This window comes from Dama dama, chromosome X (genome assembly GCF_033118175.1).
Source record: "Dama dama isolate Ldn47 chromosome X, ASM3311817v1, whole genome shotgun sequence".
In the NCBI taxonomy this organism is placed as follows: domain Eukaryota; kingdom Metazoa; phylum Chordata; class Mammalia; order Artiodactyla; family Cervidae; genus Dama; species Dama dama.
Window position 1 is genome coordinate 104,614,101 of NC_083714.1, and position 27,976 is coordinate 104,642,076.

The 27,976-nt window shown below is 40.0% G+C and overlaps 1 protein-coding gene across 1 annotated transcript; it reads left to right on the top strand.

Moving 5' to 3' along the window:
• VSIG4 (V-set and immunoglobulin domain containing 4) lies at window positions 1-27,934 on the top strand. Its single transcript, XM_061136291.1, is given in 8 exon segments — window positions 1-188; window positions 6,530-6,886; window positions 7,660-7,941; window positions 21,119-21,181; window positions 21,938-22,015; window positions 24,482-24,586; window positions 26,816-26,837; window positions 27,177-27,934. Coding segments are annotated over 8 exon segments (1,200 nt in total). The 5' UTR covers window positions 1-133; the 3' UTR covers window positions 27,415-27,934.
• Window positions 27,935-27,976: the final 42 nt, after the last annotated feature.

Below are 27,976 nucleotides of genomic sequence, written 5' to 3' on the forward strand. Positions count from 1 at the left end.
TGAGACTGGGAGTCCGTGTGAGAGATATAAGGAAGAAAAGGAAGTAAGCAAGCACAGACTCTGGAAGCCATCAGGAGTTCATCTTTTTAATATCAGGAGGCCAGAAGAAAGAACAGAAGTGGCTCTGGCTGTGATGGGGCTCTTACTGGGCCTGCTGCTCCTGAGCCACCTACTGGTGGTCATATATGGTAAAGTAGCAAAAGGGGGGGCTGGCTGCCACTTTTGGCACAGGCAAAAATGGGGGAGTGGGGAGAGGTGGGACTGAATGCCTACTGAGGAAAGCCTACTCCTGCTAAATGAGTGACTGTTCTCAGCCAATGCTCCAGATTCTTTCAGTTTTGGGCAGAAGGGAGGGAAGGGTTGGAGGTTATTGAAGAAGCCAGGAGATAAGTTTGGGTAGAAACTGGAAAGGATCCTCTCCTATAAAACATACATGTTATTTTCTAGTATTTGTTGTATCTCAGGGACATTAAAAATGTTCCCAACACCACTCAATTCCCTTCCGATTTATTGCCCTTCACCTGAAATTCTACCACTATACATTTACCTCTATGTGCCCCGGTTTGGATCTTTGTTAATATATACAGCCTCTGGATAAGTAATGTTGTTAGGAGCTAGATGGAACCTTAGAAGTAACCTAGATCCACCATTCAGTGTTATGAACAAGTGCTCAGAATATTTGTTCACATACTTGCAGTGACTAGGAATCCACTACCTGTCCAGACCATATAGTCTATCCAATCAACTGTTAGAAAATACTTTGTTGTGTTGAACTAAATCAATTCCCTTGTGGCTTCTATCAAAGAATCCCAGCCCTGTTTCTTGGAGACACAAAGAATATATCTTCTTCATATTGTGACAGGTCTTTAGAATGCTATGGACATAAACCATGTTCCTTTGATTCATCTCTTCTCCAAGTTAAACAGCTTTAGCTCCTTCAACTGTTCTTCATGGGACTTGGATTCTTATCATTTCCTGGGATGACTCACTTCCCTGTGGACATGGCCCAATTTGTCTAGGGTAATGTGTCCAGCTTAATGCTGGACTTACACATTAAAAGAGGATTGACTGTCTCATAGCAGCATTATTTTGTGAAATCCTACTGTATCCTCATTTATACCCTTGAGAACTGAGATAGCCTTTTAGGAAACTGCTGCTGCTGCTAAGTCACTTCAGTTATGTCCAACTCTGTGTGAACCCATAGATGGTAGCCCACCAGACTCCTCTGTCCCTGGGATTCTCCAGGCAAGAATACTGGAGTGGGTTGCCATTTCCCTCTCCTATGCATGCTAAGTCGCTTCAGTCGTACCTGACTCTGTGCGACCCCATGGACAGCAGCCCACCGGGCTCATCTGTCCACAGGATTCTCTTAACAAGAATACTGCAGTGGGTTGCCATTTCCTTCTCCCTTTAGGAAACTAAGCCTAAGTATTAGCTAAGTGAAGGTAAATAAGGTAAAAGTATCCTTGATTCATCCCTGCTTATTCCATATCCTTAGAGGGAGAGACTAGATGAGTGCTAACTTGGTGCTATTTGTGTGGTTAGAAAGAATTCAACTTTCCATAAATGACTCAGATTAAATCACCTTGTCCTGGAGCTCTGTCATCCATCAAATTCTAGAACCTCAGAGTTAGAAGAGACACTGAATTAAGTCACTGAAGAAGGAAAATAACTTGCTCCAGGCCACAGAGCATTAGCAGCAGAGTTAATGCTCCTAAAAATTAGTGTTCTTTCTACAAATACAATATTTTCACTCTCTAATACATTTTAGAGTGCACCTCTCTACTTTCTCCAAATCAGTTGATTTGATCTGGGAATTAAAGAGACAGGACTGGAGCTCAGAGGACCATTTTGTAAATGTTAAATGTAAATCATGTGTGTGTGTGTGTGTGTGTGTATTGTTCCCTCCACAGCTTGTGGAGGTCATTTAGACCTAGAAGCAGGTCTCTCATTTGTGTTGAGAGTCTTACACTACAGACCTGAGACTGGGAACAAACTGAATGGCCAATAACACCTTCCTTCTCCCTTAATCTCAGTGTCCCCAGCTCATCTATATAGTGAGGAGATCAGTTTGGCTGATCTCAAAACACCCTGCCAGGTGGACAGCTCTGGAGGACTGTGGCTTCATTTCTAAAAAGCCGCTCGATTTAAGACATATGTTGAAAAAATAAAAATAAATCCTAACATTTGCATTTTATAAACACTATAAACATTTTTCAAATATCTGTTATGTAAGCTAATCCTCTATTGAGTGGGCATTCTAATAGGGGGAGAGAGGCCAGGCACAGATGTTCAGGGTCATCAGAAGATCTCACTGCCTGTTTGATGATATGAGGATGAAAATTTTAAATGGAGCCCATAACGGATCTCATAAAGGGGCTTAACCTCCCACCCAAACCAGGCCTTTCCTTGCTTTAGGATCATCACACAAGCCACAGCTCTCTTTACTTCTTAAATCCAGGTCCCAGGACTAGTGTGGGCCCCAGTACTAGCCCTTCTTTCTCAAGTCAAAACATTTTCCAACAAAGCCCTTTGAGTTGATGCCCAGCCCTTTTCTTTCTTCTGAAGGGATGAAATATTTGAATAATATTCAGTCTCCTGAGGGAGGAGAGCTAAGCTCTGAAGTTCGGGGAAAGATTTCTCAGAAAGGAGGTGGCAGATGAGAGAATTATTTTTTAGGCTGTCAGGAGGATATTTTCCAGCCCTAGGATAGCACTGTTAAACCATATCAAATAGGCCCAGATAACAAGGTTCTGGTTTCAGTTGTGGCTATAGATTAATCAGTTTAAAAAGTAAGGAGGCAGTGTGGCATCTGAAAGACTTCATTCTAGTCCTCCAGGCCTGGCTGTGCCCCTACTTTCTGTATAACTTCGAGTAAGCATCTTTCTTTCACTGAGCCTCAGCTTGTGCATATGTACCATGAGGGAATATGACTAGATGGATTCCAAAAGCCCTTCGAGCTATGCCATACTGGAAGTCTCCAAATTCCATCCTGCCTGGTACTTCAAACCCTGTTGTACCAAATACCTCACCATTTGGTGGTTTGCAAGGATCCACAATGGGCAAAGTGTTTCCCCAAGAGTTGGGAATTTCCTGAAATAGATTTTCCCCTACCCAACTTTCCAGGAAAGTGATGAGTATTTATTAATTTGACCTACATTTCACATTGGCTGACAAGCTGCCTTGTTGCTAAAGTGTCCTCTCTAGTTTCCCTACAACCAAGGGATGACCTATTACTTGGTAGGTCCCAGCAGGTTTTTCTTTTTTTTTTTTTTTTCAGTGGAGTGCAGTTTATTACACCGGCGGGCCCAAGGCAGAATCTCCTCTTAGCCAAGGGCCCCGACCAGCATTTGTGAAAATCTTTTATACCCCATGTGTCCAAACCCACTACCCCAATTCCCTTGAGACTTACATAAACAAAGGAAGGGTAAATACAACTACAATAACCCCATCATTCACGTGTTATGTGTTCAAACAGTCAATAATCAATAAGCCCACAGTTACATTCCAAATAGTTAATAACTGATAAGCCTGTGCTTACATTCTGATAGATAGTGTCCGGAGGCAGGGGTCATTAGTGTCTGTTTTCTCTTCTTCAAGATTCCCCTGCCCAGAGGGGGGTCTTATCCTTCCATTGTCATTCCCACAGGCGCTAAGCACAGAGTTCAGAGTCCACTGGAGAAGCGGCCGCGCAGGATCAGCACAGACAGGCCTGAGATGGAGTCCAGGCCCTATGAATTCCTTCTTCATTCCCCCCTCTTGATGCTCTTAGTTTCCATAACGAGCATCATTTATTGAGATATATTGTACCTTAGCCCTCCTGCCACCCACATGAGAGAATGCTGTCAACCTCTGGGTTACAAAATTCACAAGGCATTGTAGGAAGCAGGGCCCACAAAGCAGTATGATCAAGATTACTATAACAACAGTTCATTAGACATGGCTATCACTTGATTTTGCATATCCTCCAAGGCAGCAGATACATCTTCAGACAGGTCAGGGATGTACACACCATTCACCAAAGTCCCTCCTTGGGCTGCTGTGAGTATGTCTAATGCCATCCTATTTTGAATTACTGCCTTCCTCATCTGAATCTGTTCTTCGTTCAAAGCTCGGATGGCTTTACTACTGTCTAAGAGGGCCTGTTTAATGAAATTAGTTAAGGCCTCTACCTTAACCATGATATCCGTTGTCCCTACAGAGGGTATAAACAAGGCAGCAAGATAGTCACACCATTGGAACACAGATCGTGTCCATCTTGCATGCAGATAAGGCAGGTTTACTGGAGGCTGGTGTAGGCTAGGCTTAATTCTGCCATGGGCGAAAGCAAATCGTAATGTGCAACGCCGCACCCAGCCAACTGGTAACCATGTCCATAAGTTAAGCCCACAGAGCCACTGGGTTCCATTGGGGGCTACCCAGCGGATTCCAGGATTATATTTCCAGTCAGAACCGGGCCACTGAGCAGACTGATTGGGGTGATAGGTAACTTCCAAGATTTGTTTACTTTGTTCAGGGGACAAATAACAATTCTTTTGGGTCTAGGGGATGGTCTTCAAATCCAACTTTCTGTTCTTTTTGTTCCCAGCAAATAGTAGCAGGGGCAATCAACTGTCGTTTCTCAGGAGTCATCTAGAAATATTCATCCCAGACCTGGTAGTATTGCTCAAGGTACCGGGAGGCCTGTCCCCCTTTTGTAAGGGAGCCCTTTTCCTCTTTAATTCTCATATATGAGGTATAAGCCTTTGTTATCTCCGTAAGGCTGGTGTTCATGTTAAATGTAACCCTATGTCCCTGGCCCATTGATGGCTTCTTCTAACACCAGAGGGCAAAGAAAGGTTATGGTTGGTGAGAGAGAGGAAAGTTCCTTTCTGTTGTTAAAGTCCCCATAACGGAGTGACAATACCCACCAGGGGAGTCTGTCTATTACTGACAGGGGCATAGCCCCACATACCCCAGTTCAAAATTGCATTGGTGAGGCCGAGCAGCAGGAGTCGTTTACCCAGCTCCAACCTGTAGAGGGCTCGTCGGTCCCAGCAGGTTTTAAAGGAGTTGTACTAGAGTCTCTGTTGAGGGCACAGACCAAAGGCTAGACTTTAGCATTCCCATTGATAGAAGCCCTGGTATTTGGCAATACATTCTGGGAGCTAAAAAACATGCCCCCACTCTATCTTTCTTCTGCTTGATTAAAGCCTGGGAATCTTAGGTTATATAAAAATCTTTTATTTGCTGAGGGTTTCCCTGGTGGCTCAGACAATAAAGAATCTATCTGCAATGCAGGAGACTTGGGTTTGATCCCTGGGTCAGGAGCATCCCCTGGAAAATGGAATGGCTACCCACTCCAAGTTCCTTATCTGGAGAATTCTATGGACCAAGGAGTGTGGTGGGCTACACTCCATGGAGTTGCAAAGAGTCAGATATAACTGAGTGACTAACTCTTTTACTTTCTACACTTTGAAACTACCTCTCCTAAGAGAGATATAAAGACATATCTAAATGCAATCCATCGTTCCTGACTTCAGTTAAATAAAACACAAAATCTTCAAGATATGAGCTTATGGATGGAAATTGTTGATGGAATGTGGTGTCTCTCTCAACACCCCCAACATTTCCCTCTTAGTTTCCTTTCCGAGCAAGCCAAGAAAAAAATCACCCTTTGGCCCTACCACCATTCCTACCAGTCAACTCTAGGATTATACTCAGAACCTTTTCCCTTCCAGATAGTTTCCTCTCCATTCCTCCTCAGAATAAAATTTTCCAATGTACTTTTTCTGAGATCTCAGAGAAACCAAAAGGAAGATAAAGAAAGGATAGAAATCAGAAAAAATGTCAAGCTTACAAATTGCATGTTTTTAGCATTTAACAATAACTAATGATTTCGCTAAACAGAGATGCATCTTATACCAGTTTCCACCCTGAGAATTGTCCTTTGCCTACCTCTTTCTTCCCTTCCAGAAAATAATTTTAGTGCAAGGACCCAATCACTGAGAGTTTCTGAGGGAGCAGTGAGGAATAAGCAGGGTAGATAGTCCTTTCTTTCTGAACCCTGAAGCCACCGCTTTTCTCCAAGTGCATAATTACATGAAGTAAAATAGCTCAGACCTGATTGCTCAGCGTTTGCTCCCATGCTTCTTTTGGAAAATGTTGAAAGAGATTTTTTTTCATGGATTTACAGAATATTAGAGTTTGTAGGATCCTTAGTGATCATTCCAATCAGAATTTCTATATAATATATGAAAAAAATAGGTCTACCATGGTGTAAATTGACTTACACAGGGTCACTTCAAAGCAAGGTAGTGACAGGAAAAGAACTTGAAACTCACAAGTGCTAAAAAAACTTTACGGCTTTCCTTCTAAGGACTGGTTCTGATTGATGAGAGCTGGCAGAGAACAAAAGATCATGGGAATCTGAATGTATGAGTTAAGGGTGTGTTTCTCAGAACCCTCTTGAAGCCTGTCACTGCCATCTTAGTTCTCAGATGAGTGTATCATCTGTGTCTTCTTCCTTCTTCTCTTCCCCGCTCTTCAGGACATCCCATCCTGCAAGTGCCTCAGAGTGTGACAGGGCCTTGGAAAGGGGATGTAAATATTCCCTGTACCTATGGTCCTCTGCAAGGCTATACACAAGTCTTAGTAAAGTGGCTGGTAGAACGTGGATCTGACTCAGTCACCATTTTTCTACGTGACCCCTCCGGAGACCATATCCAGCAAGCAAAATACCGGGGCCGCCTGCGTGTAAATCATGAGGTTCCAGGAGATGTGTCCCTCCAACTGAATACCCTGGAGATGGATGACCGGAGCCACTACACATGTGAAGTCACTTGGCAGACCCCTGATGGCAACCAAGTTGTGAAAGATAAGATCATTGAACTCCGGGTCCAGAAACGTGAGTCACTGTGGTTGTTAAGAAAGTACTGGTAAGCAAAGACCCAATAAAGGACTATAATCCTAGAAAATCCTGAGAAACCCAGAGTCCTTAGTTTACCTCTACATAGTCTCTCTTCAATGATATGTGCTAATCAGAGGTAGTGAACAGAATATTCTCAGGGTTGTCACTCTCATGGCAGAATTTAATAAATGTTGGGAAGGTTTTCTGGCCTTCAGATCTCTACTCCTTCAAGTGTCCCAGAAATTCCAGCACCGATAGCCTGATTGTATCCTTGGACTCTCTGAAAACTCATAAAAATAAGTATATCTGATAAGGTTATCAGAGAATGGATAAATGTTGGCAGAGAAACTCTGCGGAAGGGTATGCATGGATTAGTCAAGATAAGCTTAGCTAGCTTGACAATTTTACAAAATATGACCCCTGCTAATCCAAAACTTCAGATAAACCAAAAACTCTGAACAAAAACAAGCAAACAGAGCAAAATGAAAAACCAAACCAAAACAAAAATCTGTTTGGGCTTTGTTTTAGTCAGTTGATTTTTTTAACTGCAGATAGCACAAATCCCCAAATAATACAAAATGATACCTACTCTTTCCAAGGAAATTCTTTTTATTTAAGTTGTCTTATTCCTTTTTGTTCCCCACATCAGCAGCCCTTTTTAGTTCCCTTTGCAGAGATATTCATAACCCTAGACTCAACATGGATGACAGCCTTGTGTTCTCATATCCTTGTAACTTCCCAGAGCCTCCTCTTTTGTCTTCCCTTTGCAGTATCTGTTTCTAAACCCACACTGATGACTGGCAGTGGCTATGGCTTCACAGTACCCAAAGGAATGAGGATTAGCCTTCAATGCCAGGCTTGGGGTTCTCCCCCAATCAGTTATGTTTTATACAAGGAATAGACTAGCAACCAAGTACCCATCAAAGTAGGAATCTTCAGTATCTTACTTTTGAAGTCTGCAGTGGTAGATGACTCAGGTTCCTATTTCTGTACTCTCAAGGGCTGGTTAGGCTTTGAGCAGCACAGTAACACTGTGAAATTTGTGGTCAAAGGTGAGCAACATTCTTTCTTGGTGAGAATCTCAGTGGACTAAATTGTTCCAGAGATATATCACCATAATGTACTTATCCCAGAGAAAATTGATTGGGGCAGAGTGGGGAGGGAGTCCTGGGTTGTTCAATTACTAAAGAAAAATTCTGGACTGGCACAATAACACTGGAGACTTTGCCTGTCATGATGTAGGTTAGGTAGATGAAGATGGTAAAGGGAAAAGTAATATTTACTAAGTACCCTTATTTGCCATATACAATGCACAAGAAGTTGGCACATGTTTTCTCATTGAATCCCACAGTTATCTCATGAGATAGCTATCATTACCCTTATTTTACAGAAGAAGAAACTACAAGTCAGAAAGGGAAATCTACTTGTCCAGGGGCTTACTGCTTGGAAGTTCAAGGAAGGATTTGTACTCAGATTTCATGTTCTTCCACTATGTCTTATTGCCTTTTGTGATTGAACCTATACCAGTTCCTGGGCACCTTTTGGGATAATTTTTATTGGTTTGTTTTTGCTGTGCTTTGATGGGGTTTTTTGCTGTTGTTGTTTCTATTTTGTTGGTTGGTTATTCAGTTTTGCTTTATGAAATAAAGCCCTCATCTCTGCATAGTTTCTTTAAATCTCCCCTCTTTTTCCCTAAAGCCAAATGCAAGTTCTGGTTGACGTCTAATCAAGGTTTGAATGTTTATTACAGAATTATTTGGAAACCTGCAAACTGTGTACATAAAGATTGTACACTGGGATTTAAATGAACAGCCCAGCAGTGATATGGCCAAATGAATCTTGTTGCCCCTCAAGAAATCTCCTTGGAAGGGAAGATACTTATTCCAAGAAGGTTTTCATTTCCCAAAACACATTGAGGGCTAACTTCCTTTAGGAAACTATCCTCAGAGCCTCCTGAAATTTTTATCCTCAGAGGATATCTCAGTGTAACAAAAGTAAACACTTGGGTCCCCTCCCACTTGGGTTAGGAGGCTGATATTGGTTTGAGACTCCTGTTTGGCCTGCAGGGATTTGTTTGCCAAAGTTTAGATGTAGTAAGGACGTGTGTGCTGTAAGTTATGGTCTGTTAGTTTAGGAAGGAATAAGGGCAGCCTCATCCTGAGAGACATTTATGGACACTGATCCAGTTCTTTGAGAGATGACAATCTGGTCAAGCAGAGAAAGACATGGCCAGAAAGTAAAAAAAAAAAAAAAAAAAATGTGTGTTTCATAAAGAGACAAGTTGAACATTCTCACCTTTCTGTAAGTGCATTTCTAGCCCATTTGGGCATGACCTTGCTAACAACCAATCAGCCTGTCTATTCCTTTTCCAGTCCATGTTTACAGGCAATAAAACTATTAGGCAGTGCTCACAACTGACCTCTACTGACGGATAAGGAAATTGAGGCCCAGTGTAGTTATGTCCTTTCCTGCTCTCTGATCCAAGTTACTTTCTCTTGGCTACTTCTACCTGCCTTCTCTTCCACCTCAACATGGTTCCTTGAGTCTGGTCACCTGATTCATCTCTGTCCTACATATACTTCACATTCTATGTTATTCTCCAATTCTAGAAAAAGTACAATTTTGCTAAATATAGAACTACTGATTGATAGAATATGTACTTTGAATGGGGCTTCTCATTTGGCACTAGTGGTAAAGAACCTGCCTGCCAATGCAGGAGACATAAGACATGAGAGTTAGATCCATGGGTGGGGAAGATCTCCTGGAAGAGAGCATTGCAACCCACTCCAGTATTTCTGCCTGTAGCCTCCCATGGACAGAAAAGCCTGGTGGGCTACTGTCCACTGGGTTGCAAAAAACTGGACACGACTGAAGCAACTTAGTATGCACATACTTTGAATATGTAAGCCCTCTGCCTCATGACCTCCATTGTTTTCAATAAGAAATCAGCTACCTTTTTTTTTTAATGGTTGCTAATATTTTATTTAGGATTTTTGCATTGATTTTATTGTGGTATAGTTGGTGTACAATATTAAGTTTCTGGTGTACAATGTGGTGATTCACAAATTTTAAAGGTTATACTCCCTTTATAGTTGCTATGAAATAGTGGCTATATATTTTGGGGTTCTACCATATATCCTTGTAGCTTATTCATTTTATACATAATAGCTTGTAACTCTTAATTATCTACCCCTTCTTGCCTGTTCCTCTCCCCATTCACACATTCTTTAATCCATTTATCTGATAATGGTCATTTAGGTTCTTTCCATGTCTTGGCAATTGTAAATGGTGCTGCAATAAAAATTGGAGTGCATTTTTTTTCTTTTTTTTTTTTCAAATAAATGCACAGGAGTGGAACTGTTGGGTCATATGATAGTTTTATTTTTAGTTTTTTTTTTTTTTTTTTTTTGAGAAACGTCCATGTAGTTTTCCACAGTGGCTGTAACACTTTTACATTCCCTTCAAGAGTGTGCTACAGTGCCCCTTTCTCCATATCATCATCAACACTTGCTATTTGTGATTTTCTTCATAATACCCATTCTGATAGGTGTGAAGTGGCATCAAATTGTGGTTCTAATTTCCATTTCTTGGATGATTAAAGATGCTTAGCAACTTTTCATGGGATTGTTAGCCCTCTGTATACTTCTTTGGAAAAAAAAAAAAATGACCATTCAGATCTTCTGAAGGGAATGGCAACCACTAGTACTCTTACCATGAGAAAGCCATTAAATAGTATGAAAAGGCAAAAAGATAGGACACTAAAAGATGAACTCCCCAGGTTGGTAGGTGCCAAATATGCTACGGGAGAAGAGTGGAGAAACAACTCCAGAAAGAATGAAGAGATGGAGCCAAAGCAAAAACAACACCCAGTTGTGGATGTGACTGGTGATGGAAGTAAAGTCTGATGCTGTAAAAACTAATATTGCATAGGAACCTGGAATGTTAGACCCATGGATCAAGGCAAATTGGAAGTGGTCAAAAAGGAGATGGCAAGAGTGAACATTAACATTTTAGAATCAGCAAACTAAAATGGACTGGAATGGGTGAATTTAACTCAGATGACCATTATATCTACTACTGTGGGCAAGAATCCCTTAGAAGAAATGGAATAGCCATGATAGTCAACAAAAGAGTCTGAAATGCAGTACTTGGATGCAATCTCAAAAATGACAGAATGATCTCTTTTCATTTCCAAGGCAAACCATTCAATGTCACAGTAATCCAACTCTATGCTCTGACCAGTAATGCTAAAGAAGCTGAAGTTGAATGGATCTATGAAGACGTACAAGACCTTCTAGAACTAATACCCCCAAAAGATGTCTTTTTCATTATAGGGGACTGGAATGCAAAAGTAGGAAGTCAAGACATACCTGGAGTAATAGGCAAATTTTGCATTGGGCGAAAGAATAAAGCAGGGCAAAGGCTAATAGAGTTTTGCCAAGATAACTCACCTGTCATAGCAAACACAGAGAAGACTCTACACATGGACATCACCAGATGGTCAATACTGAAATCAGATTGACTATATTCTTTGCAGCCAAAGATGGAGAAATTCTATACAGTCAGCAAAAACAAGACCAGGAATTTACTGTGGCTAAGACCATGCTCTCTTTATTGACAAATTCAGACTTACATTGAAGAAAGTAGGGAAAGCCATTAGGCCATTCAGGTATGACCTAAATCAAATCCCTTACGATTATACAGTGGAAGTGACAAATAGATTCAGTGGGTTAGATCTGCTAGACAGAATGCCTGAAGACCTATGGACAGAGGTTCATTACATTGTACAAGAGGCAGTGATCAAGATCAACCCCAAGGAAAAGAAATACAAAAAGGCAAAACGGTTGTCTGAGGAGGCCGTACAAATAGCTGAGAAGAGAAGTGAAAGGCAAAGGAGAAAAGGGAAGATATACCTATTTGAATTCAGAGTTCCGAAGAATAGCAGGGAGAGATAAGAAAGCCTTACTCAGTGATTAGTGCAAAGAAATAGAGGAAAACAATAGAATGGGAAAGACTAGCGATCTCTTCAAGAAAATTAGAAATACCAAGGGAACATTTCATACAAAGATGGGCACAATAAAAGACAGAATTGTCATGGACCTAACAGAAGCAGAATATATTAAGAGGTAGCAAGTATACACAGAAGAACTATACAAAAAAGATCTTCATGTCCCAGATAATCACAATAGTGTGATCACACACCTAGAGCCAGACATCCTGGAATGTGAAGTCAAGTGGGCCTTAGGAAGCATCACTATGAACAAAGCTAGTGGAGTTCATGGAATTACAGTTGAGCTATTTCAAATCCTAAAAGATGATGCTGTACAAGTGCTGCAATCAATATACCAGCAAATTTGGAAAGCTCAGCAGTGACCACAGGACTGGACAAGGTCAGTTTTCATTCCAATCCCAATGAAAGGTAATGCCAAAGAATGCTCAAACTACCACACAATTGCACTCATTTCACATCCTAGTAAAGTAATGCTCAAAATTCTCCAAACCAGGCTTCAACAGTACATGAACCATGAATTTCCAGATGTTCAAGCTTGATTTAGAAAAGGCAGAGGAACCAGAGATCAAATTTCCAACATCCGCTGGATCATTGAAAAAGCAAGAATTCCAGAGAAACTTCTACTTCTGCTTTATTGACTATGCCAAAGCCTTTGACTGTGTGGACCACAACAAACCCTGGAAAATTCTGAAAGAGACAGGAATACCAGAGCACCTGTCGTGCCTCTTGAGAAATCTGTATGCAGGTCAGGAAGCAACAGTTAGAATTGGACATGAAACAACAGACTAGTTCCAAATCGGGAAAGGAGTATGTCAAGGCTGTATATTGTCACCCTGCTTATTTAACTTATATGCAGAGTACAACATGAGAAACGCTGGGCTCGATGAAGCACAAGCTGGAATCAAGATTGCCGGGAGAAATATCAATAAGCTCTGATATGCAGATGGCTCCACCCGTATGGCAGAAAGTGAAGAACTAAAGAGCCTCTTGGTGAAAGTGAAAGAGGAGACTGAAAAAGATGACTTAAAGCTCAACATTTAGAAAACTAAGATCATTTCATCTGGTTCCATCACTTTATGGCAAACAGATTGTGAAACAGTGGAAACAGTGAGAGACTTTATTTTTGTGGGCTCCAAAATCACTGCAGATGGTGACTGCAGCCATGAAATTAAAAGAGGCTTGCTCCTTGGAAGAAAAGTTATGACCAACCTAGACAGCATATTAAAAAGCAGAGACATTACTTTGCCAACAAAGTTCCATGTAGCCAAAGCTATGGTTTTTCCAGTAGTCATGTATGGATATGAAATTTGTACTACAAAGCAAGCTGAGCACCGAAGAATTTATGCTTTTGAACTGTGGTGTTGGAGAAGACTCTTGAGAATCCCTTGGACTGCAAGGAGTTCCAACCAGTCCATCCTAAAGGAAATCAGTCCTGAATATTCATTGGAAGGACTGATCCTGAAGCTGAAACTCCAATACTTTGGCCACCTGATTCCAAGAACTGACTCATTTGAAAAGGCCCTGATGCTGGGAGAGATTGAAGGCGGAAGGAGAGCGGGACAACAGAAGAAGAGATGTTTGAATGGCATCACTGACGTAAGGGATATGAGTTTGAGTGAACTCCAGGGATTGGTGATGGACAAGGAGGTCTGGCGTGCTTCAGTTCATGGGGTTGCACAGGGTCGGACATGACTGAGCGACTGAACTGAACTGACCATTTTCCAATTGAGTTATTTTTTGCTGTTGTTGTTTTATTGAGTTATATGAGCTGTCTGTATATTTTGGGCATTAACACTTTATCATTCTTAGTTGCAAATATTTTCTCTCATTCAGTAGGCAGTCTTTTGTTTCATTGATTTTTTTTTTCCTGTACAAAAGGACTTAATTAGGTCCCATTTGTTTATTTTTGCTTCTTTTGTTTTAGGAGACTGATGGAAAATAATACTGCTATGTTGTTATTCAGTTGCTAAGTCATGTCTGAATCTTTGTGATGAGACCCCATGAACTGCAGACTACCAATCTCCCCTGTCCTTCACTATCGCCTGGAGTTTGCTCAAACTCATGTCCATCGGGTCGGTGATGCTATCTAACCATCTCTTCCTCAGCCACTCGCTTCTGTTTTTGCGTTCAATCTTTCCCAGCATCAGAGTCTTCTCCAATGAGTTGTCTTTTCACATGGGGTGGCCAAAGTATTGTAGCTTCAGTTTAAGCATCAGCCATTCCAATGAATATTCAGAGCCAATTTCCTTTAAGATTGACTTTTTGATCACCTTGCAGTCCTAGGGACTCTCAAGAGTCTTCTCCAGTACCACAATTTGAAAGCATCGATTTTTCAGCACTCAGCATTCTTTATGGTTCAATTTTCATATTTGTACATGACTACAGGAAAAACAATAGTTTTGAATATACAGAAATTTGTCTGCAAACTGACGACTCTACTTTTTAATACGCTCTCTAGGTTTGTCACAGCTTGCCTTCCAAGGAGCTAGTGTTTTTTAATTTCATGATTGCAGTCACCATCACCAGTAATTTTGGAACCGAAGAAAATAAAATCTGCAACTGCTTCTACTTTTTTCCCTTCTAATTTCCATGAAGTATGGGACCAGATGCCATGATCTTTGTTTTTTGAATGTTGAGTATTAAGCCAGCTTTTTCATTCTTCTCTTTCACCTTCATCAAGAGGCTTTTTAGTTCCTCTTCGGTTTCTGCCATTACAGTGGTATCACCTTTGTCAGTATAGTGATGTCTCTGCATTTTAACACATTGTATGTGTATTTATTTAACTTCTATGCAGAGTACATCATGTGAAATGCCAGCCTGGATGAATAACAAACTGGAATCAAGATTGCCAAGAGAAATATCAACAACCTCAAATATGCAGGCAATATCACCCTAATGGCAGAAACCAAAGAGGAAATAAAGAGCCTCTTTATGAAGATGAAAGAGGAGAGTGAAAGAGCTAGCCTAAAACTCAGTATTAAAAAAAAAATGAAAATCATGACATCCAGTCCCACTGTTTCATGGCAAAGAGATGGGGAAACAATGGAAACAGTGACAGATTTTAATTTCTTGGTCTCCAAAATCACTGTGGATGGTGACTGCTGTCCTGAAATTAAGACATTCTATCCTTTGAAGGAAAGCTCTGACAAACCTAGACAGTGTATTAAAAAGCAGAGACATTACTTTGTCTGCAAAAGTCTTTTTAGTCAAAGCTATCATTTTTCCAATAGTCATGTACAGATGTGAGAGTTGGACCATAAAGAAGACTGAGCACCAAAGAATTTATGCTTTTGAATGGTTGTGTTGTAAAAGACTCTTGAGAATTCTTTAGACAGCAAGGAGATCAAACCAGTCAATCCTAAAGGAAATCTGTCCCAAATATTCATTGGAAGGACTGGTGCTGAAGCTGAAGTTCCAATACTTTGGCCAAGAAGACTCATTGGAAAAGACCCTGAAGCTGAGAAAGGTTGAGAGCAGGAGGAGAAAGGGGTGACAGAGGGTGAGATGTTTGGATGACATCATGGACTCAATGGACAAGAGTTTGAGCAAGCTCAGGGAGATAGTGAAGGTCAGAGAAGCCTTGTGTGCTACAGTCAATGGGGTAGCAAAGAGTCAGATGGGGGTGCAGTCAATGGGGTTGCAAAGAGTCAGACACAATTGAACAAGAATAAAAAAGTAACAAAAATAAAAATGTCAATAAAAAATTAAAATGTCAAAAGTTTTTTGACATTACAAGCATTTTAAAATATTTTGTCTATACTTTTCTATCCTCTTCTATAACTTCCATTATGTGTATATTGGTGCATTTGATGGTGCCCTGCAGTTCTCTGAGGTGCTGGTCATTTTCTTTATTCACTTCCCTTTCTGTTTCTCTAATCTGCTAATTTCAATTGTCACCAGTTTTACTCATTCTTTCTTCTGCCTGTTTAAATCTGTTTTAGTGAATTCTTCTTTTTAGTGGGTTTCATTCTTTCAGCTGGGGCTTCCCAGGTGTCGGAAGTGGTAAAGAATTCAACTGTCAAGTCAGGAAACATAAGAGATGCCAGTTTGATTCCTGGATCAGGAAGAGCCCCTGGAGGAGGGCATGCCTACCCACTCCAGTATTCTTGCCTGGAAAATCTCATGGAGGGAGGAATCTGACAGGCTACAGTCCATAGGATTGCAGAGTCATACATGACTGAAGCAACTTAGCATGCATGTTTTCAGTTATTGTATCTTTCATCTCCAGGATTTCTAGTTTGTTCCTGTTTTACAATTTTTGTTTAATAACATTTTCACTTGGTTTGAAGTTTGTAACATTGCACAGGGGGAAGTGACCAAAACTACCCCAAAGAAAAATAAATGCAAGAAGGCAAAATGTTTGTCTGAGGAGGCTTTCCAAATAGATGAGGGAAGAAGAGAACTGAAAAGCATGGGAGAAAGGGAAAAATATACCCAACTGAATGCAGAGTTCCAGAGAATAGCAAGGAGAGATAAAAAGGTCTTCTTAAATGAACAATGCAAAGAAGTATAAGATGACAGTAGAATGGAAAGACTAGAGATTTCTTCAAGAAAATTGGAGAGGTCAAGGGAAAATTTCTTTTAAGGTTTGTCATGATAGATGACATAAATGGTAGGGAATTAACAGAAGCAGAAAAATTAAGAAGTGGCAGAACTCTACAAAAGAGGTCTTAATGACCAAGATAACTAGGATGATGTGATCACTCACCTAGAGCCAGACATTCTGGAGTGTGAAGTCAAGCGGGCCTTAAGAACATGACCAAAGACACAGCTAATGAATATGACGGGATTCTAGCTGAGTTATTTAAAATCCTAAAAGATGATGCTGTAAAAGTTCTACACTCAATATGTCAGCAAGTATAGAAAACTCAGCAGTGGCCACAGGACAGGAAAGGCCAGTTTTCATTCCAATCCTAAAGAAGGGCAATACCAAAGGATGTTCAAACTACCATACAGTTGCACTCATTTCACATCCTAGTAAGGTTATGCTCAAAACCCTTCAAGCTAGACTTCAGCAGTACATTAATTGATACCATCCAGATGTACAAGCTGGGTTTAGAAAAGGCAGAGTAACCAGAGATCAAATTGCCAACATTTGTTGGATCACAGAGAAAGCAAAGGAATTCCATGAAAATATCTACTTCTGCTTCATTGACTACACTAAAGCCTTTCACTGTGTGCATTAACACCCACAAAGTATGGAAAATTCTTAAGGTAATGGGAATATTCATTGGAAGAACTGATGCTGAAGCTCCAGTACTTTGGCTATTTGATGGGAAGAGCAGACTCATTGGAAAGGACCCTGATCCTAGGGAAAATTTGAAGAGAAAAGGAGAAGAACATTTCAGCAGATGAGATGGTTAGATAGCATCACTGACTCAATGGACATGAATTTGAGCAAACTCTGGGAGATAATGAAGGACAGGGAAATCTGGTGTGCTGCAGCGCATGGGGTCACAAAGAGTCAGATACAACTAAGTGACAGAACAACAACTTGGTTTGAATTGCCCTCACTATTTTAGTTTTTGGACACAGTTTCCTTTATTTTTTTTTTAAATAACAAATTTAGTTGATTTAAAGTATTTTATTCTAATGAGTCCAGTATCTGTACTTCCTCAGAGAAAGCTTCTATTCATTGCTTTTTTTCTTAACATGTTGATGGACTATATTTTCTAGTTTCTTTTTTTTAAATTTTAATAACTTTATTTATTTTTAAATTAAACAAAGATGAATATTTTTAAAGATAAAAAACAAAATTCACAAAAATTGATATCATAAACCATGAGATACCTAACAGCAAAGAAACAAAGACATATAAAGCAAAAACCTCAGAAGAAATATAAGGGAAAAGAAAAATATATATAATCATGTGAGAAATATTAACATATCTCTGAGAATATTTTATCAAATGCAGAAAATATAAGAATAGGAGCATCTTGATGATGTAGTCAATAATTTAAATACAGTTGATTTCTATTTATATAAATTTACATGAATTTTATATCCTACAAAATGTATTTAAAATTTTATATCTCATATGCTGCTATTAAATATCCATAGGACATTTAGGAAAACTGGCAAACAATACTAAATTTCAAAATGTAGAATTTTTTTGTGTGATTCAGTTATACATACATGCATATATTATCTTTGAAATTATTTTCCATAATAGGATAATGTAAGATATTGACTATATTTCCCCATGCTACACAGTAAACCTTTTGCCTGTTTTTTTTTTAATTATAAATCTAGCATTCTATTCAAACTAAGTCAAATAAGTGGAACCAAACTGTCAAACATTTTTTTTAGTTAGGCAAAAGTTCATAGGTTTTCTAAAATATATATATATGTGTAAGCTTCCTGATGGGAGGGACTGGTGGTGGGAAAAACTGAATACTCTACCTGGCAAGACTCTCTCCTTAAGATTTGATGGAGAAATCAAAAGCTTTCCAGACAAGCAAAAGTTAAGAAAATTCAGCACCACCAAACCAGCTTTACAAAGGAATTTCTCCAAGCAGGCAGCAAGAGAATGAAAAGATCTACAGAAAATGAACCCAAAACACGAAAATTATAAAGGGTAAATACCTTAAATGCAAATAAATTAAACGCACCAAACAATAGACATAGACTGGCTGAGTAGATGAAAATATGTGCATGTATGCACTTCCACTTATCACTCTGCTTGATCCTCCCCCTGAGTTGTGTGTAATAATTTTATATTATTAGGATAATCATGTTCCCATTATGGCTTGCAATTGCAATTATCTTTTATTTTTTTATCTGGCTATCTTCATTTCTTTTCATTCTTTCCTCTATATTCTCTTCTGCTGCAGTGATTTTCAACTTTCTGTCCTCCAGGTCAGTTATCTGTTCTTCTGCCTCAGTTATTCTGCTATGGATTTCTTCTAGTGTATTATTCATCTGTTTGTTCTTTAGTTCTTGTAGGTCTTTGGTAAACATTTCTTGCATCTTCTCAATCTTTGCCTCTGTTATTTTTCTGAGATCCTGAATCATCTTCACTATCATTACTCTGAATTCTTTTCCTGGAAGTTTGCCTATCTCCACTTCATTTAGCTGTTTTTCTCGGGTTTTATCTTGTCCTTTCATCTGGGACATAACTTTCTATTTTTTCATGATGATTAACTTCCCATAATTTGGTCGCCATCAGACTGTGCCTCTTCTCTCTTCTCTGTTTGCCTTCTGATGGAGGAGTCTAAGAGGCTTGTGTAAGCCTCCTGATGGGAGGGACTGGTGGTGGGAAAAACTGGGTCTTGCTCTGGTGGGCAAAGCCTTGCTCAGTAAAGCTTTAATCCAATTATCTGCTGATGGGTGGGGTTGCATTCCCTTCCTGGTAGTTTTTTGGCCAGAGGTGACCCAGCCCTTGGGTCTACAGGCTCTGTGGTCTGGTTAATGGCAACCCAAGAGAATTTACACCAAGGGGGGCCTTCCCAGACTGATGTTGCCAGTGCCCCCATCCCTGTGGTGATTCCCTGCAGACCAACGCCTCCACATGAGACCCTCCAACACTAGCAAGGAGTTTTGATTCAGTCTCCTGTGGGCTCACTGCTCCCTTCCTCTGAGTCTTAGTGCACATAAGCTTTTGTTTGTGCCCTCTAAGACTGGAGCCTCTGTTTCTCCCAGTCCTGTGGAAGTCTTATAATCAAATACTACTGGCCTTCAAGGTCAGATTCCCTGGGTATTCCCAATCTGTTTGTTGGGTCCCCAGGCTGGGGAGCCTGATTTGGGGTTCAGAACCTTCAGAACAGTGGGAAAACTTCTTTGGTATGATTTTTCTCCAGATTGTGGGTCACCCACCCGGTGGGTAAGAGATTTGATTTTATTGTGATTGTTTCCCTCCTCCCATCTTGCTATGGCTTCTTTGTCTTTGGATGTGGGGTGTCTTTTTTTGGTAGGTTCCAGCACCCTACTGTTGATGATTGTTCAACAGCTAGTTTTGATTTTGGTTCTGTTGCAGAAGGAGATGGTGCTGTACTCTGTCATCTTGAACCAGAAGCTCCATACTTTCTAGTATCTTTGCATGTCTCATAATTTGTTGAAAATATAATGTGACAAATCTAGAATTCTGAGTCTCTGTCTCTCTCTCCAGGGCTTGCTTTTGTCACTGCTTTCTGTACTAATTGCTATTTGTTTGTTCAATGACTGTCTGAGCTAATTCTATGTAGTCTCTTGTATTCTTTGTCATGGATTACCACTGAAGTCTCTGATCAATTCAGTGGTCAACTATTGATTGGACAGATATTTCTTTAAATACTTGAAATCATTAAAACTCCAAGGGTTCTGTTGCCTGTTTAACTGTTTTCAATGCTTACCCAGTAAGTTTATAACTGTGCTGTAGCCTTCATTTCCTGCTAATGCAGAGCCTCAAGGCTAGTCAGAGATAAGAACATATGACATTCTCATGTCTTTCCTGAGCATGCACACAACCTTATGCACGTCTTGGCTTTCCAGATTCCAGGAATGTGTGAGAGATTTTCAAAGTCTCTGAACATTTAATTACTTTTTTTGCTTTTAAGCTTTTTGGCAAGTCTCTTGTTTACCTCAGTCGTTGTCTAATGCTCCAGGCATCTGTCTGACAAATACACCCTTTCCCTGGAAAGAGTTTTAGCACTGAATGACCAATAAAGAGAAGCTTTTTGAATCAGGCCTTTCAGGGAATTGTCACAGAAGTCAAATAATGACAATTTTGGGGGGAATTAAATCTGTTTTGTTCAGTCTAGTATCTTGAACAAGGCTTATTTTCAAGGCTACTACTGGCCTGGGACAGGGTAATAGAGCTGGGATAAATTAAAATGCAACAATACTTGCTGTACTTAACAAGACTGGAGTGTTTTTCTTCCATAAATGCTACCTGGGTTGATTCAAATTTTTGGCTATTTTCCCAAAATCTTAAAGAAAAAAAAGTTACGGAAAATTTTGTCAGTCATTTCACTCCTTTTGTGAAGTAAGTATTTGAAGGTTATTATTCTGTTATCTTTACTAACTCACCACAGCCATCTTCTTTGTAATACTTCTAAGACCCTCTCAAGAGAATATGTAGCTAAATTTCAACTGGAAGTTAGTTAAAACAAAATATTTTCCCCATCCAGATTAATTAAGTATCTGACTGGCCATTACTTATTTCCCATTTTTTTCCTAAAGCATTCAGCTGTTCTCTCAGGGGTGCCAGGACCCTTGAATGGACTCCCTTTTCCTTGCAGATTCCTCAAAGCCACTTGATACCAAGACTAAGTCACTTCCAACCATGCAAACCCCCTTGGAAGGTGAGTTTTACTGGGGTTCTGTGGGAACAGGGAAGGTCTGAAATGGTGTCATGGAAGCCAAGGGAGGAGGCTCAATGCCATTAGACAGGTAATAAGAGGTCATTGGGTTCTTCATAAGGAACATAGTAATAAAGACATGGAAATAAAAAGACTTAAGGGTCACGAAGAAGTGAATCATACATATATATATGTAAATATATAAATAAATATATATGTAAATATATGTAAATATATAATAAATATTTATATATGATAAATTTATATTTATATAAATATAATAAATAAATAATAATTAATAAATTATTATTATTTAAAATAAATAATTTATATATATATATATATATATCTTTGTAAAAATGTCTGAGGCAAAAAGAATAACCCTATAGGAAAAGTGGAAAAAGAAAACTGACTTCTGCTCTTCTCCTAGTCTGAATTGCTATGGGACTTTAGGTATATATTTTCTCCTCTATGGCCCTTCTTCCCACCAGCAGTAAAAAAAAAAAAAAAAAGTAAGCTATCACATTATTGTATTTAATTGGCCAAAAAGTTCAATCAAGTTTTTCTCTAAGGTATTATGGAAAAACCCAAATGAACTTTTTGGCCAACCCAATAATAGTGGTCAATGACATGGCCAGGAATTCTGGAAATCTTAGCACAGATACCCAAGGAAGAACTGCAATCTTTGTAGCCACCCTCCATCTTAAAATTTCCTATCTGGAAGAGAGGTCTCTGACCCTAATAATCCTGTTGTTATAGCAACATCCACAGTGAATACATCCTGGGGCAGAATAACTGAAGTGGATGGTTATATTGGAAAGACAAGTGCTGAACCAGGTAAGGGAAATGTTAACACTTCTATTATTCCTTTTTGGCTCTTAACTTTGAAACAAAAACTTTCCACTATACACACTATTCTATGTCATTCTACTCCACAAACTGTTACCTCCTATATGCCAGGCTATGATCAAAGGTCCTAGAGACAGATGAGGTGGATAAAATGGAGAATGGAGAGGGAAAGATACGGATACAGGGATGGTCAAAGTCAGAATAGGTTTAAGGGTAGTGATAGATGTGTTCTTAGTTCTCTGTTGGCATAATAATATACTTCCTACACATTCTATGTAAAATTTGAATGGGACTATGGCTTCAGCCAGCTCTCCTAGGGAAACGGGCATTGGACCAGGTAAGGGTAGTGGCAAGGCTTCACTACTTGAGTTATTCTTCAGAGGTCACCAAGCAGCCTGTAGCTGATTTCTGATTCCTTCAAAGTTTCAAGGATCGCTAAGTCAAAGTCTCAGAGATGCACACCCCAAAGATAAGTTCTTTGGGTTTTCACCTGGAGCTAATAGCTAGTATGCAGTGGTATGACTACATTGATTATTAAAACAATGAAATACTTGTATTTTATATCATTTTATTTCATCAACAATAGTAGTTGATGCTAGGTATTTCCTTTAACCACTGTTTCCCATTATCACCTTGACTGCCTTGGCCCATCCCTCAGAACTCTCTAGACCACCCCCATGGTCCTGCAACAAAAGTATTGATGCCTGGATACCTCTAAGACTCCCGGTCTAGAGTAGGTATCTGTTTTGATTGATAGGTACATAATAGTTTGATTACTATCACTCCTGGTCTTATCCTCTGGTTGTGTGTCATTGATGGTAGACTTAATGCCTCTGTACTTCTGCCCTCCTGGTTGCAGAGTTTCTTGGTTGTCTCAGGTCACAACTTAAACTTGTTTTGTGTTCCATTTTTGTGGTGTCACTTTTGGCTTGAAGACTTCCATAGTTCCATGTCTCTTTTGGCAATATCCATAGAAGAAGGGGGTCTAGAAGATATTTCTTAAGACAGTTGATTTGAGAAGATGAGAAAATAACTTTTGGAGGAATGGATACTCTAATATTTGGGGTTTATGTCCTACATCCTCTATTAATTATTTTACAACTTGACTCTCTCCCATGAGGAACCTTCCCTTGATCTGTATCATTTTATAGCTTGGGTTCTCTCAACTCCAATCAGAGCTCTAAGGACCACAAATACCAGATTTCTAAGATATAATATTTTGGGATCTAGAGAAAACAAAGTCAGTTGCAGCAGTAAATCCTAAGGATACTTGGATTCCTTTCCCTCTCCATCCATATCCCCTGACCTCACTCCCTAGATTCAGAATATTATAGCTACAAGTGCATTAGACATCATCCAATCTTTTCATTGAACTTATGGGGAAACTAAGGTATTAGTCAAAAATCTGATTAAAGTCACTGTATTTATTCTTCTATGACTTCTATGTATTTAGCCTTCTAGGACTGCTGAAAAAGTACCCCATACTTAGCACCTTAAAATAACACAAATGTATTATCCTATACTTCTGGACATCAGAAGTCTGACCCACTGGGATAAAATTAAGGTATAATTGGGCTTTTTGGAGACTGGGGATAATCAGTTTCTTTGTCCTCCTTTCAGTTCCTAGAGGTTACCTTCTTTCCTTGGCTTCTGGTTACCTTCCACCATTTTCAAAACTAGCAATGTAGCATTTTCAAATATCTCACTATCATCTCCTCTTCTTTTTCCTTCTTTCACTTTTGGAAGACCCTTGAGATTCCATTGAGCCCACCCAGATATTTCAAGATAATCTCCTCACTTCAAAGTCAATGAATTAACAACCCTAAATATATCTGTAACCTTAATTCTTCCCTACAATGTAAACTAATATACTGGGTATATGAATGTGAACGTCTTTGGAGGACCCTTATTTTGCCTACCACAGTCATACAGCAAATAAATAACAGATCCAGGACCAGAAGCCTAGTCCAGGGGTTTCCTTCAACTTGTAGGCATGATTTAGATAGGTAACCCAGGAGACTCAGTGGAAATATGTTTTGAGGATTAAGAAATCTGAATACTTGGGCAGAGTGTTTGAATAAAAGAATCATTGTGACTAGAAGTAATTGATCATAATCTCAATAAGGTAGTGTTTTTGTGAATCTGGGAAACACTTTCTCCTAAGAAAATGTGAAAAACCTCTTGGCCCCATGGAAAACATGGAGTACTAGTTCAAATGCCCAGGCCAATCAGCCAACAATGAGTGGATCTGAAATAACTTGCACATACATGGAGTCTCTAGCTTTTCTCAAGTCTTTCTCATGGATCCAAGGTTTTGTTTGTCTCTGGGCTAGCTAAGAAAGTTAGGAGAAGATGGAAAAGAAAGAACTGTGAGCTAGTCTGGACTGATCCTTGGAGTCTCTGTTTCTGGACTGTTTTCAACTGGATACCATTTGGTCTTGTTTTGCCCCCTAGGAAAAGGCCTGTCTATCTTTGCCATAATTCTCATCATCTCCTTGTGCTGTATAGTGTTCATCACCATGACTTATATCATGGTCTGCCGGAAGACATCCCAACAGGGTGAGTGATGAATATGAATGGGTGGCTTTTGCTTATTCTTTCATTCAGCAGTACAGTTGAGCATAAACTCTGTATCAAGCACTATGTTAGGCATTTCAAAGGGTCCCCAGCCTATACTGAAAGTGAGGATAGGGAATCCATGGAGACAGACATGCAATAAGAGTACAACATATGAAAGTTAATTCACAAATCTTTTTACTCAACCTGGCACAGCATCTACATAGTGGATTATTAATGAGGAGAAGGAGAAGTCACAATCACTTGCCTCAAGTTATTTACAGTTTAATTAATGGAATCAAGGTAGAGTCATGAAGTTTATCAATAACAATACATAGCTATAAAGGCTATGAAGTTAAAGTTTGGAGAAGCTAATCAATGCTAAAGGGATCCAAAGGATAGGAGAATGAGTTAGGGGTAGAATAATTATCAAGGGCTTTCAGAAGGAGGTGGACTTAGATCATGACTTGGGGGATGAAAGCCATGGAAAGGGGACAATATTCTATAAATACATGAAATTACATGAATAAAGGGGTGAAATTGTAAAAGATAAATGTGAGTGGAGTCATCAATAGAGAAACTTCATGTAGCCAAGCAATAGACAAATACAAAGGAAATGATAAGTTCATTCCTGACTCTAGAAAGTCTTGAATGACACGTTAAGGAATTTGGAATTTCTTCTCTAAGCCTTGCATTAAAAATCATTTAAAATTTTAAGCCAGGCAGTGATATGATTACAGTGTAGTTGTCAGTGTCATTTAACATCTGTTTGCCAACAGAGGAAAAAGAGAATCTTAACGTTTATTTTTAAGTAAAGCCTAACTACACCTCAATTCCTTTTGCATTAGTCATTTTAACTAGCATTTGTGTGTCTCTTCCTTTGAAGTATCTCCTACTCCCTAATAGTCTGATTTCTACCATAGGTCTCTCCAACCCAAAAAGAGGAGGAAGCCTTGAGTTTCTCCTTTTCCTGGGTTTGAAGTAAAAACTCTTGTCTTGGCCAATTACCATGGCTATGATCCGTGAGGCTAAACTTGGAAGTGGAGATATCTTAAGTTGCCACAAATCCTAGGAGTACTAAAAGGAAAACATTCATCATAGTCTCAATGAGACTGAGTATAAACTGTAACCATATTAGATTATTTCCCTTTCAAAAACAGTCCAGGGTTTATCATGACTCAGAGGACAGAGGTCAAAATGTAGCACCCCATTGAAGGCCCTCTCTAATGTGGCTCTGGCCTATCTTGTCAACCCCCACCATTCTCTTAGACCTAATTTCATTCCCAGTCACTGGAGTCAAACAGGCAAATAGGTGACACACCTCATGTCTTTATACTTTTTCCTTCCTGGATTGCCTTTCCAGAATTCCTGCATTCTATCTCTCTATAAGGGAGAGAGCCTCAGGGCATCATCTCAATTTAACATGTAGCTTCTGAGTACCTACTATGTACCTTGCACTAGGCATATAAAAATGAAAAAGATCCTACAGTATGAAAGGTGCCGGGCCAATCAGGGAGGTAAGACATGGAAATTTAAGGCTTTATCACAAAACAAAAGACCTGTAGCATTCTGTTTTTGCTTTATTGTGGTTTAATGTATACATTCCCAGTTGCATCTCTGAAAGATTACAAGCACCTAGAGGGCGGTACTGAGAGACATCCATCTTTGTACCAGGTTACAGAGTTTTTAAGCCTACATGGAATGTAGATACTTCTCCTCCACAGACACTAGGGGGCAATGGTGACTTATTCCAAGATCTTTCCTGGATGCAGGATGGGGATAAGTGCATTTGAGAATGACTGAAGCTATAGTCTGGGCATCAGACTGATAATTCAGGCCCTTTTGTCTGGGCTCTGAATGGCTGCCAAGTTTTTCATAAGGACTCCCTAAAGGATATTTGACAAGACTCCTGGGTGGAGAGTGGATCCAGTTCCAGTGTCCCTCCCCCCATCTCACCAAGCTCTAGCCAAATGTCCAGATTGTGCCAAAGATGACAGTGATCAAGTGTGCTTCCTCTTCCTTCCCCGAATAAATCTGCATCTGTTGAAAAACAGGTAAATCTGTATTTCAACCCACCTTCCTAACAGCTCCTATTTGTTAGAAGGCTGAGACATATTGAGATCCCCCTTTCTGTCTCCTCTTCCCTTTTCTTTTCACAAGGACTCGCATTTGGCCCTTACCCATTCCCTATGAAGACTTCTGACTTGATTCTTTTTTTTTTTTTTTTTCTAGATCATGTCTATGAAGTGGCCAGGTAAGATAGCTTCTCATCTTCTACCTTTTGGCCTGTTCCTTGTCCTCAAGTTTGTTGGTTATTGGCATAGAGGCAAGGGGGTTTGGTACAGACCAAACATTAAGCCCAGAGGCCTTCAAGGTCAGGGAACAACTTTCTTCCCTCTCAAAAGCACCTCCTGTGGTACTGTCCTGACCCAGTGAACACACAAAATAATCCAAGTCCACTAGCCCTCTGTTCCTAGAATCCTTGGGTGGCAGGTGCCTGATGGTCAGTTGTCAATAACTGGGGCAGAAACGCGGGAAACCAAGGTACAAGATTCAAGTTTCTTCTCATGGGTGGTGGGCTCTTGGACCATAGGTTTCGTGCCAGGAAGGCCAGTGGCTCTGGTGAAACAATGAGGGTGGCCCTCTTCGCAAGTGGCTGTTCCAATGAAGAACCAGCTTCCCAGACTCTGGGCAATGACTACTCTGATGAGCCTTGCCTGGGCCAGGAGTACCAGATCATCACCCAGATCAACAGTGACTATGCTTGTCTGCTGCATACAGATCCCCTGGACTATGAGCTTCTAGCCACCAAGGGCAAGATTGTCTGCTAAAAATGTCCTACTGGGCTGGTGTCTATTGACATAATTGCCTATTCAACCCAGACATTCTACACGGCCCCTTTCCCTGCTGTTTCTTCCTGGTTAGTCCAACATGTCTTCTTTGCCAACAATGGGGTTGCTAAGAGTAACTGGTTTTGCCTAAGAAATTGCCATATGTACCTCAAGCAAGCCTGCTGCTGGGTCATGCCCTAGACCCTTCTAGTATTGCTACCTACAGCTTCCATTGCTTTTCTCCAAACACAAGAAGAAAGTATCCATAGCACTAGAACTTGGTCACCATGTCTCCAGATGCCCCTCAACTTTGGCCTCTTACCACTGAACAACCAGAGGGAGGCTCAGCTCTGCCAGCTCAAAGGATGAGTTGGGTTCAGGGTCACTTCCCTTTCTCTAGCACCAGAGAGCTTTGAATCAAGATTATCATGGAACAGACCAGGGTTCAGTTCTGCTCCTGTACTGTGCGCCTAGTGTTCTGGTATTCTTTTGATGCTCAATAAATATCTAAGCATAATAACATCATTGGTCATATTGGCCCTCTCTCAAGTACCTACCAAGA